The sequence below is a fragment of the Ranitomeya imitator genome, chromosome 3 (assembly GCF_032444005.1).
Source record: "Ranitomeya imitator isolate aRanImi1 chromosome 3, aRanImi1.pri, whole genome shotgun sequence".
Lineage (NCBI taxonomy): Eukaryota > Metazoa > Chordata > Amphibia > Anura > Dendrobatidae > Ranitomeya > Ranitomeya imitator.
The window spans coordinates 224,403,821-224,417,328 of NC_091284.1; the positions used below are offsets into that span (position 1 = coordinate 224,403,821).

At 41.3% G+C, this 13,508-nt stretch overlaps 1 protein-coding gene across 1 annotated transcript in view; it reads right to left on the reverse strand.

Moving 5' to 3' along the window:
- PIK3C2B (phosphatidylinositol-4-phosphate 3-kinase catalytic subunit type 2 beta) overlaps positions 1-13,508 on the reverse strand; it is a 153,264-nt gene that overhangs the window by 70,538 nt on the left and 69,218 nt on the right. Inside the window, exons 11-12 of the mRNA XM_069756193.1 lie at positions 12,566-12,761; positions 5,647-5,769 (exon numbers count right to left, since the gene is read on the reverse strand). Of these exons, the coding sequence (XP_069612294.1) occupies positions 5,647-5,769; positions 12,566-12,761 (319 nt within the window). The remainder of the gene's footprint in view (positions 1-5,646; positions 5,770-12,565; positions 12,762-13,508) is intronic.

The window sequence follows — 13,508 nt, forward strand, 5'->3', positions numbered from 1 at the left end:
CGATGGCTAGGCTCCCCTCCATCCCGTCATTGTATGCATGGCTCACATCCCCCTGTCCTACTCACCCTCCTCGCGCCGTTGCTGCATCTCCGTCCCGGCTCCGGCAGCTCTCCTCTCCTGTGCTGAGCGGTCACGTGGTACCGCTCATTAAGGTAATGAATATGCGCTCCACACCTATGGGAGTGGAGAAGCGTACATATTCATTACGTTAATGAGCAGTACAACGTGACCGCTTAGCACAGGAGAGGAGAGCTGCCGGAGCCGGGACAACGGAGATGCAGGGACGTAGATGCAGCTACAGCGCGAGGAGGGCGAGTATGATGTCTTCTGTCACTGTGCCACAGTCGCCGGCTCTAGCTGCTGCTCCGTCGCTCCCCCACCGCCTTTGTGGACAATGACTCGTGTATAAGCCGAGGGGGCATTTTCAGCACAAAAAAATGTGCTGAAAATCTCGGCTTATACACGAGAATATACGGTATTTTGATACACCGCCGATTTCGCAAGTTTTCCCACCTACAAAGAATGGAAAGGTCTGTAATGGTTAATGGAGGTACACTTCATCTGTGAGAGACAGAATCTAAAAATAAAAACCAGAGAATCACATTGTATGATTCTTAAACAATTAAACTGCATGAAATAAGTATTTGATCACCTACCAATCAGCAAGAATTCTGGCTCTCACAGAACGGTTTGTTTTTCTTTAAGAAGCCTTGCTACTCTGCACTCATTACCTGTATTAATTGTTTCATCTTGTTACCTGTATAAAAGACACCTGTCCACACCCTCAATCACACTCCAACCTCATCATGGCCAAGACTAAGGAGCTTTCTAAGGACAACAGGAACAAAATTGTAGAACTGCTAGGATGGGCTATAGGACAACAGGAAAGCAGCTTGGTGAGAAGGCAGCAACTGTTGGCACAATTATTCGAAAAAGGAAGAAGCACAAGATGACTGTCAATTTTCCTTGGTCTGGGGCTTCAAACAAAATCTCGCCTTGTTGGATAAGGATGATTCTAAGAAAGATCAGGAATCAGCCCAGAACTACACGTGAAGACCAGGTAAATGACCTGAAGAGAGCTGGGACCAGAGTCTCAAACATTACCGTTCATAACAAACTGCGCCGTCACGGATTTAAATCCTGCAGGGCACAAAAGGGCACGCCAGCACATGTTCAGGCCTGTCTGAAATTCGCCAATGATTATCTGGATGATCCAGAGGAGGCATGGGAGAAGGTCATGTGATCAGAGGAGACCAAAATAGAACTTTTTGGCATCTACTCCACTTGCCATGTTTTGAGGAAGAGGAAGGAAGAGTACAACCCCAAGAACACTGTCCCAAATGTGAAGTATGGTGAGGGATACATCATACTTAGGGGGTGCTTTTTGTAAAGGGGACAGGATGACTGCACCGTATTGAAGGGAGGATGGATGGGGTCATGTATCATGACATTTTGGCCAACAACCTCCTTCCCTCAGTAAGGGCACTGAAGATGGGTTGTAGGTGGGTCTTCCAGCAAGACAATGACCCAAAACACACAGCCAGGGCAAGTAAGGAGGGGCTCCGTAAGAAGCATTTCAAGGTCATGGAGTGGCCTAGCCTGTCTCCATGCCTGGACCCAAAAGAAAATCTTTGGAGGGAGCTAAAACTCAATGATGCCCAGCAACCTGAAAGATCTAGAGAATATCATAATGGAGGAGTGGGACAAAATCCCTGCTGCAGTGTGTGCAAACTTGGTCAACAACTACAGAAAACAGTAAAACAATTAATCACAATGGCGCTACTCCTTTTGTACCTAGAAATAAAGCTGCAGGCAATCTGGCAGATGTAGTGTGTGGGTCTGCCCAAAGACTGTAAATGATTCACGTATAAAAAAGGAATGCCGCGCTTAGAGTGGGTTGCAGCGTGATCGCTGCAATAGAACCTTTTGCTGATAATATGCCCAAAGTAGTGCCTACTTAGATGGCACTTTACAGTGCTGTACTGCACGCACAGGTGAATGAACAACCTGAGTGGTTCCTAGTTTGGGCACTTACTTGTTGGCCGGCTGGAAAGCGTACGGTATGGTGCTGTGAGAAGTGGTGAGACTTGGGTGATCTCTTGCAGTTGATTGTCAGAGGCTGGGGAGCATCCTCCCACTGTAAAAAAAACTCCGTTGTAGCATTGAGAAGTGCAGCGGTTAGCCTTGGCCGATGGCGCCGCTGTGGATGCACGTGGTGAGCGGGGGGCGTGGCTGAAGCGGTGACGTCACCAGTCCGTGTGTAACGGACACATGCAGGGGACAGTCCCTAAAGTGCCATCTAAGTAGGCACTACTTTGGGCATATTATCCTCAAAAGGTCTCAAATTTAACAGACCTATTGCAGCGATCACGCTGCAACCCACTATAAGCGCTGCATTCCTTTTTTATACGTGAATCATTTACAGTCTTTGGGCATCAACTACAGAAAACCTCTGACCTTTGCAAACAGATGTTTCTGTACCAAATATTACAAGTTCTGTTTTTCTACTGTATCAAATACTTATTTCATGCAATAAAATGCAAGTTAATTATGTAAAAATCATACAATGTGATTTTCTGAAAATTGATTTTAGATTCTGTCTCTCACATTTGAAGTGTACCTACGGTAAAAAATTGCAGACCTCTCCATTCTTTGCAGTTGAAAAAACTTGCAAAATCAGCAGTATATCAAATACTTATTTTCCTCACTGTATGGGCACATCTTATAAGGTCATATGGCATCATCCAAGAAGTGTCTTGTTTTGGCCATACAATCAATATGTGTGCATCCTTTCATAACTCTAATTATATACTAGGAGATTTTGCTCAATCATTATCTATTTTTTTGCAATACGGTGGTCATCTATAATTTTCTTACTATATTTATTAATTAGCACATATAGATGGGTGTGTGGTTTTCCACCTGCAGAAGTGACTATTAGTGGGTGCATTTGTATGCATATGCCTTGTAATGTAGTCATTCATGTTTTCCACTACTCTAGATGGTGAACAATATGCATTGATCCCTTAAGCCACGCTAAATCTTTGCACTCTTGTCATTAGAATCCTTTTTTTATTTTTGTTTACAGCATTATGGGTGGGGTGCGCTACTGACAAATAGGAATCATCCAGCATCCAAAATAATAGGCAGATTATGTTATGGTCATAACGTTTATGATCACAGAAAGCCTCATAATCCCGGAGAAACTCAAGTTATAAGGAAAATATCCAGTCCCCCAAATGTATTTTCAGTCCTTTAGGGGACTACATTGTAAAAATGTAATTAAAAAGAATAAAAACAGACACACAGCTGTCATCCTAATCCTCACATGTTGCCTCTGCAAAATACTAAACTACGTACTTATGCAAGGACATTGATATTATGTCTAGTGCACGTCTTCGTATGTTCTTCAAACAAAGGGCTTTGTGATTGCCACAACTAGACAAGTAGAAGAACAGAAGAATATTTTATGAACTCCTCAACTAAAGTCAAATACCAAAGCAAAATGGTTATAGACAAAGCAATGGATGAAAATAAAGTCTGTGTTCACTAAACAATTATGAAATACCAGCCGAACAAGAAAGCCTGATAAGTCATTAAGCTGATTCGCTGTGCCCTCTACTACTAGTAAAGTACTTTTCCAAAGCGCTCCAGATCTCTGCACGAACATATGTGCACCCATAATTTCCCAATTAATTCCAGACGCTCAATTACTGCACACTGTGCCATTACCTTCCTGCTGACTGGCTGCCCTCCCAGTGCCAGGCCCAGTAGGGTTAACCTTGTTAGCAATCAGATCCAAAAGCCGTGAGAAGCACTGGGAATTCCCATATCTTGTGACCCTTTAAATCAATCGCAAGGTTACATCAGGTCCAGCTCAAAAAAAAAGTTTGAAATTAGAGACCGTTCTTGGTTATGATGAGGAAGCCAAGAGTTCTCAGCAGCAACGCAGAACCTCAGATTGTGATACCGGTTACTTCTGTCTCCCATAAGAGATAACTAATCCGGACTTTAAAGCCTTTATATCCTGTGGGATTTTACATAAACGATTCTTGTACGCCGTATCTCTTGCTTTTATTCCCTGTTTCTCTGTCTTTTCCTGTCTCCTTGTCTTCTCGGCCTGTCTCACAGAGCTGCTAGGAGGCCATCGGGCTCGGTCTAATTTTATCTGTTTTCCCTACGCTTTCGGTTGCTTCTCACAGGACAGGGAGGGAATAGGGCATGGACAGAGTCAAATCCTGACAGCTATTTTGGGAGCACAGCTGAGATTTAAGACCCTGTGGGGTGCAGCCCAGGCACTTCAACAGGACAAGATAACAATCAGCGCAAGCAGTACAGTTTAATAAAGCTCAGCAAGTCGGGTCTACGTATTTCTAGTATGCATGAAAAATAATGAGTTCTCAAACTGAGGAACCCTAGAAGAAATAATATTAAATATGCTGACTGCTGTACGACTCTCAGGAAAGCAAGAATCGCCAGAAAAAACTCTGCATTGTTCAGAAATTCAGATTTGGCGGTGATGTTTGAGCACAGCTTTAAGCATAATATACAGAATATCTACGCTGACTTACCATTGTGTCTTTGCACCCTAGTAAAATGGGTAAAACCATGTGTTTACTTATAAGAATGTATATGCGACAACATATTTTGCATTTCCATTTCCTTCTGCCAGTAGGATGAACCTGTCTATATAAGCCATGGGCATGTAGATCACAGAAAGTTGAATAAAACGACTCCCATGAATAAGATGGTTTCTTTATATGTGAATAAGCTGTTAGGATCTATAGGCTGGACATAGATCTCACCAAAAATCTGCCTCCAGAGCGCATTTTAAATGAAAGGGGAAATTACCAGCGAGAACATGTAGATCAAGAAATCAGACTGTCAGTCATTACATAATAAAAGAAGGTAGCTGACAGCACATCAATACCAGGATGCCCGTTCCAAATCCAATGACCCAATTGGAAATATAATAATCCAAAGAAAAAAAATAAATAAGTGATCATGGTGGAATAAAGATTGTTCTATTTCCTTCATCACTTCCTTCATCACCTGGACTGGATGCTGTTCCTTTTTTTGTTTTTTTTTGTCAGTCATTACATGTCCCACACTAGTAATGCCCCCTTTCATTTAAAATAAGCTCTGGAGACAGATTTTCGGGGAAGATCTAGATCTGGCCCATAGCTTTTAACAATAAATATACATGTTAATAAAAAATGTGGAATTCTCTGTAAAAAGACATTAGATCACAAATATCAAAGTATTATTTTATTCAATTTCCTATGACCTACATGCCCATATAGACGACTTGCAAGGATTGATCTTCCTGACAGATTCCCTTTAAGAATAAAAGCACAAACATTCGCAGTGGACTTTCCATCCTTCTCACGTCAGTAGGGTAAATGGTGAAAAAGGTGGCATAGCCACACAAACTCTGTAATGAAATCAGCAATGGTATTTGGCCCTACATCTTTTCGGGTGCACAACTATCAATATATAGATTGAATACTCATATACAGCTATAGACACATTACACAATAATGTATCTTACAGCATGACAACCATTTTGTAATTTCTGGTTGTCCTTGGCAGAGATGGCAGGATAATGAAAACATCTGCAATTTAAAGAAAATTCCAAGTGCTTACATCTGGTCCCAAACGATGAGATGAAACAGGTACTTATATACATGAATCTTCCGTGTTTGTAGGGGACTGCACAGTTCCTTCCCTCCATGACTCAGAGAGCAGGATACATAGAAATCTTCATAACTGGAAGTAGAGAGCTTACAAACATTAGGACTTTGTGTTCCTCTTGTCAAATTTACTATGATTTGTAAAATTCCCAGGACATTAAGTGCACAGTAAAAGAATTAAGCAGTTGTCACAATATATAAAGTCAAATCAACACGTGTCCAATTGTACCCAGGGCACTTCACATAAATACAACAACCGATCCCATAAATATTATATATAGGAAAAAGAAGAGATCCCAACAACAAAGGTAAAAATCAATGTTTTATGAATCATCATTTAAAATACATATAAAAAAGCAAAATGCTGTAGGGACACCAGAGAACACCAATAGAAAAATATGTTACAGGGAATTGTAAACTGTACTACAATAAAGTATTCATCAAATGCCGAAATAAATAGAAAGAGACCTAATTATACGTATAATCCAAAAATTGTATAATGACTTCTCAATAATTCTTATGTCGGCATCGCTGTAGGAGTAACCAGTGAAAAAACCCTCCAGAACCAATGAAAAGCTCATGGTTGCACAAAGTGCATAAGTGATAAGGTATAAACCAGATCCAGATTGCCAATGTAAGAATACTATGTCCCTAAACAAGGTGACTAGGGAACACATAAGGAATAAATGGAATAAGTGAAATCAATGTCACCATATAAAACCCAATGCACATAACCCAGTGGAAATATGCAAATCAATGAAAGAAAGGGCGCCCCTGGAAGAAGCAGGTGGCGAAACGCACGTCGGGGTGAGGGGATGCCACGAGGACCACTATTACAAGGTAACAGTTAGCCATGATATTTCATTGATTGCATATTTGAACTGGGTATGTACATTGGGTTTTATATGGTGAACATTTATGGGATCGGTTGTTGTACAATATATAAAGTCTTAATGCACAAGTTCCATATTTTCTACATCATTTTCACTCACACAATACAGTGTAAAAGTCTTATTAGACATCCTAGATTTTTTATGGCTTGGATTCATAATGTTTCATGTAGTTGTGAGAATTCAAAGCATAAGTTGTGCATGTCTAGAACATTAACTGTTACAGAAGAGAACTAATAGAATACACATGTTATATACCCCAACAGTGATTATATATGTGTACAGTCAAAGACAAAAGCCTTCTTGAGACTGACAGAAATTTTGGTTTTCACAAAGTGTGCTGCTTTACATTTTATGGCAATTGGCATTAACTATGTACTGTTATCAAGAGTGAGTATTGCAAAAAAAAAAAAAAAAATCAAAAAGCCTCATCACTGTAGTAACATACTAGTAATAGAAAGCACCAAAGAGTCTCAAGAAAAGATAATGAAACCCTACATAATTATACTACACTAATAAAACCCTAGTATACATTTTTTATTGTATAAAAAAAAATGGTAAGAATACCTCATTTAAAGGGCCACTGTCACCCCCTCCAGCCGTTATAAACTAAAAGAGCCACCTTGTGCAGCAGTAATGCCGCATTCTAACAAGGTGGCTCTTTTAGTTTTGTGTTCATGTATTACTAAAATAAAGCGCTTGGAAACTTTTCAAAAATACCTATCTTTGTCCACGGAGGCGGGTTCTCAATCCCCAGCTTGAACGGTACTCTGCCGTCACTCACATCTTCAGGGGCTTTCGGCGCCTCCCCCCCGCGCTGTTTTCTCTTCAAAACCGGCGCCTGCGCTGTGTAAAACTTTGTGGGGCAGGCGCAGTAAGCTCTGGCGGTCTGACGTCCCAGCCAGGCTTGCAGACGTCCCAGTCCCGGCGATTGCTATGAGGAGGAGGAGGCACGATCAGCTGAATAGACAGAGGCTGTAAGGCGGGGGACCTGGGTGACAGTCTGACACACGCAGTGCACATGCCCAGGAATCCTAGCCCCGCACTGTGCATAATGCATAACACAGTGCGGGACAGGGATTCCCGAGGTGGGTGGCCGCACTGCCAGCACAGGCGCAGTCTGCAAGCCTGGCTGGGACATCAGACCGCCAGAGCTTACTGCGCCTGCCCCACAAAGTTTTACACAGCGCAGGCGCCGGTTTTGAAGAGAAAACAGCGCGGGGGGCGGCGCCGGAAGCCCCTGAAGATGTGAGTGACGGCAGAGTACCGTTCAAGCTGGGGAGTGAGGACCCGCCTCTGTGGACAAAGATAGGTATTTTTGAAAAGTTTCAGAGCGCTTTATTTTAGTAATACATGAACACAAAACTAAAAGAATTGTTAGAATGCGGCATTACTGCTGCACAAGGTGGCTCTTTTAGTTTATAACGGCTGGATTGGGTGACAGTGGCCCTTTAAAAGTAGAAGAAGAGTTTGGAAAATAGTTTGCAGAACACAGGTTAAATACAATCAGCACAATGAATCAAGGTGAAGTAATAAATTATATGAAGGTAACAAGTATAGATCAAAGCAACAGGGTCAATTTAAACACAATAAATAAGCATAAATAATCTAAAATTTATAAACTACATACAGTTAGGTCCATATATATTTGGACATAGACAACATTTTTCTAATTTTGGTTATAGACATTACCACAATGAATTTTAAACAAAACAATTCAGATGCAGTTGAAGTTCAGACTTTCAGCTTTCATTTGAGGGTATCCACATTAAAATTGGATGAAGGGTTTAGGAGTTTCAGCTCCTTAACATGTGCCACCCTGTTTTTAAAGGGAGCAAAAGTAATTGGACAATTGACTCCAAGGCTATTTCATGGACAGGTGTGGGCAATCCCTTCGTTATGTCATTCTCAATTAAGCAGATAAAAGGCCTGGAGTTGATTTGAGGTGTGGTGCTTGCATTTGGAAGGTTTTGCTGTGAAGTAAACATGCAGTCAAAGGAGCTCTCCATGCAAGTGAAACAAGCCATCCTTAAGCTGCGAAAACAGAAAAAACCCATCCGAGAATTTGCTACAATATTAGGAGTGGCAAAATCTACAGTTTGGTACATCCTGAGAAAGAAAGAAAGCACTGGTGAACTCATCAATGCAAAAAGACCTGGGCGCCCACGGAAGACAACAGTGGTGGATGATCGCAGAATAATCTCCATGGTGAAGAGAAACCCCTTCACAACAGCCAACCAAGTGAACAACACAATCCAGGAGGTCGGCATATCAATATCCAAATCTACCATAAAGAGAAGACTGCATGAAAGTAAATACAGAGGGTTCACTGCACGGTGCAAGCCACTCATAAGCATCAAGAATAGAAAGGCTAGACTGGACTTTGCTAAAAAACATCTAAAAAAGCCAGCACAGTTCTGGAAGAACATTCTTTGGACAGATACAACCAAGATCAACCTCTACCAGAATGATGGAAAGAGAAAAGTATGGCGAAGGCGTGGTACAGCTCATGATCCAAAGCATACCACATCATCTGTAAAATACGGCGGAGGCAGTGTGATGGCTTGGGCATCCATGGCTGCCAGTGGCACTGGGTCACTAGTGTTTATTGATGATGTGACACAGGACAGAAGCAGCCGAATGAATTCTGAGGTATTCAGAGCCATACTGTGTGCTCAGATCCAGCCAAATGCAGCCAAACTGATTGGTTGTCGTTTCATACTACAGATGTACAATGACCCAAAACATAAAGCCAAAGCAACCCAGGAGTTTATTAAAGCAAAGAAGTGGAATATTCTTGAATGACCAAGTCAGTCACCTGATCTCAACCCAATTGAGCATGCATTTCACTTGTTAAAGACTAAACTTCAGACAGAAAGGCCCACAAACAAACAGCAACTGAAAACCACCGCAGTGAAGGCCTCGCAGAGCATCAAAAAGGAGGAAACACAGCATCTGGTGATGTCCATGAGTTCAAGACTTCAGGCAGTCATTGCCAACAAAGGGTTTTCAACCAAGTACTAAAAATGAACATTTTATTTAAAATTATTGAATCTGTCCAATTACTTTTGGTCCCTTTAAAAACAGGGTGGCACATGTTAAGGAGCTGAAACTCCAAAACCCTTCATCCATTTTTAATGTGGATACCCTCAAATGAAAGCTGAATGTCTGAACTTCAACTGCATCTGAATTGTTTTGTTTAAAATTTATTGTGGTAATGTCTATAACCAAAAATAGAAAAATGATGTCTCTGTCCAAATATATATGGACCTAACTGTATATTAATCCAAAAGTCAATTAAGAAATAAATGCAAACAATCCATAAGCCTATTGCCCTTCAAAGCAAAGCCCAGGACACCATAAACCATGTATGCCAAATAACACACTGTCCAGCACCCGACACACATTTTAAGTGTTAATGAGGACAAGGCAGCTAATACCACTGTGTCATGTGGATTGAATTATAAGAGCAGCCTTGTTGCTATAATAGGGGGTTGGTGATTGAAATCATTATTTTCTTCTATTAACCATGATAACTCAAGAAAACATGTGCAGTCATCATTGCTGTTAATGAAAATAGATTTACAGGCAAGGACATTGCCATTTGTAAGATTGTTTTTAAATCAACCATTTATCAGATCATCAAGAACTTCAAAAACAGAGGTTCAATTGCTGTAAAGAAGGCTTTCTGGCAACCAAGAAAGTCCAGCACGTGCAAAGGCCATGTCATAAAAAGGATTCAGCTAGGTTCAAATAAAATGTCCAGTTAGACAGCTTTTTAATAGCGGACCCTGGACATTTTTTCACCTAACTTACAAATGCTGCACATAGTAAATAGGCAATGACAAATGAAAAAGTGTTCAGTATGAAGACTAATCCTTATTCTAAAAGCCACTGAAAGGCTGTCCAAGGTAACTCATCATTTCAGAGGTGTAACTAGTAGCTACGTAACAGGGCCCTCCACTTACATAACCGTAATAATACCAGGTCCTCTTAGACATCAATGTCCTGATGCTAATGTCACATATACATTCTTATTAGCTATTTTACTGGATCACTCAAATTGTTGGCCAAAGTGAACCCCAGCATTATCTTTACTCTTCTCTATCTTCTTTGGCTGACATATACAATTGGAAACTTTTGTCCAGGACTAAACAATTGATGACCAATTCTTAGAATAGGAGATCAATACGAGATCAGTAGGGGTCTAACGCCCTGCACCCCCACCACTGTTAAGCCAAAATCTGTTCTGGAGATAAACAGCAATACTCATTAGTTCGCTTATAAGAGGGGGAAACCATGCAAAGAGGGGGACTTGGTATATGAAGCAGATATCAGCTGACCAGCAGGGGTGCCCGATGTTAGACATCTGCTGATAGGTCATCTTTTTATTTAACCTTTCAGTGTTACATTAAAGTCTGCATGAAGCTCTACATCTACTTGGACATTCCTTGACTCTCTAAGCTACGCTGTGTATGTGCAAGCAATTTATAGAATAGTTGTGGAAAGTGTGGGAAGACAAAATAGAAAAGCAAAGCGAGAAAGTAGCCAAGCGAGACAAACCGGAAGGTTTGTATGCAAATAAAAATAGACAAAAAAAACAACTATGAGAAAGATGTCAGGAACTTGGTATAACTGAGGCATGGGGGAGGAGACCATGGGAATAAATATAAACAGATTAGAGAGGAGGGAAGAGGGGGCACGTGAGCGATGGTACAGGAACAAGTGGAGCCAGTGCCCAGCTGCAGCCTCCATCTCCACCCTTTCCAAAGAAATTCACAGGGCGAGTTGTAACAGATTTATTAAGGGAGGGGTGAGGGTGGAGAGAAAAATACCAAAGGTCATGCTCTCCCCTATTTGTACACCTCCTCTAATCTCCTCCTCTTCCCATGGCATAGCAGAAAGAATGAAAAGCACCTTTAAACAAAGGGGATCCCCTCCACCCACTTCTTGCCTAGGACAAGAAGAGCAAAGCCTGAAACTGACCATCTGTCACAGCAGTGAGGGGGTGGAAGCAGAGAGGAGGGAGAGGCTGGGAGAATGAGGAAGCTATGGGACCAGAGCAGAGAATTCCAGCACAGCTGTGAGCAGGAGGAGCGGCTGAATTAGCTGCTAGCTATTCATCCCATGGCACTCATGATCAGGAGACAGAAAGGCCGAGCAAGAGGGGAGGGACTGGTAGCATCTACTATCTTCATCAACCCCCTGCGGTCAGCGGCCCAAAGTCAAATGATGCATTAGGGTCTGAATTTACAATGTCAGCTCCCCGTGTAGTGTGCAGGCAGCTCATTCCCACTGCACCCCTCCTTTACATGGGAACACAAACTGCACGTGCATATAAAATAGCAGACTGATTTGTAGGATTTAATAATAATAAGGTAGCGAGAAAAAACCTCAGCTAAATGAAAACAAAAAAAGCAACAAAAAAAATGAAAACAATAATAATACAAATTATTAATAATATATCACCATAAATTAAAAGACGTTACACTAATGTTATACCACTATTTTCATAGCCATAATACATAATTGTATGCATGTATATAATTTTGAGATGCCCCTACATTTATAATTCTTTTTATACAGTATGTGGTCAGGCCAGATAAAAAAAAAAAATGAGGATTGTTGTCAAAAACAAAAAAAAAAACATAAGTGCAACTAGTAATACAGAGGCGCAGCTTGAAATTCGGTACCCTGATGGAAACTATGCACTAGGCCACAGCTATCATCTATTTTTACAAGTGGTAAGGACCTCAAATGTAGACAATCCATGCGCCCTTATAGTTATGCCGCAGAATATTCATATTTTTCCATATCTTTTATACATTTCACCCATGGCATGAGATTCCCTCGGAAAGATGACCCTGTAAGGACCGTATACTCCATCTGGATCTAGTTCATTACCTGCTGATTCTACCTGTTGCTGAAAATGACCTGTGTATCCGAACCACAAATTTTGATCAGCCATTGCGTGTATCTCACCTGGTGGCCCAAGAAATGGGGATGCGATGCGCTGCATACACCGTGAAGGCTAGTGGGCTTGTAAGGAGCGAGGACGCTTGGGTCATACTTAGTTTGCGTTCAGCATGAAGTGCCGTCTGGAAATCAGCATTGAACGTGCTGCAATACAGATGAACCAGATCCAGGATGGCAGCTGTAAGACTCTCCACCACTTTTTCTGTAAAAAAAAAGTGCATTTTCCATAATTCACACGCACAATGCAAATCTTTAAGTTAACAGATTAAAGTTTATTATTATTATTTTTTTTTAAAGGAGACTTGTCACCAGGCCAGGCCCATTTTGCTCGGATTTTATTCCCTTCAGCAGGTACATTGCCCAGTGTGCCGTCTCCATTTCTCCATGCCAGCGTAAGAAGCTGATCCTATCTGATGACACATTTGAAAAATTTCCACTGTGTTGTAAAAAATTATCTTTAACTGAACTATTGCAGTGGTTATTGCAGGGGCGGACATATCATTGGTGCAAAAGGTAAGGGGGACAGGAGTCCAAAAGGTAAGAGGACCCACTACTACTTCCAAAGCAAGTAGAATTGTACTTTATTGCTGCCTCTAATCGGCAGGACAATTACACAATTGACTGACAAGTGATGGACGAGGCAACGTCTGTTTTCCCTAATAGGCCAGTTATTGGGGAACGCACAGTGAGTGCATGGTATATACACTTCCGATTCCAACACATGATAAAATACACAGAGAGGTTAGAATATAGGAACAGAACAGTACAGAATATACAATCACATAAAAGAAAAGTGTTAAAACTGTGCTACAAAAATGGCTCAGAGCTTAGTGGAGGGAAGACTCCGTAGAGCAATGGACAGAACCACAGTAAGCTATGCCTTCCAGAACTGACAAATGACAAAACCCAAACTCTGATTTTTATTAAATCAAGGTTACGCCCACATACC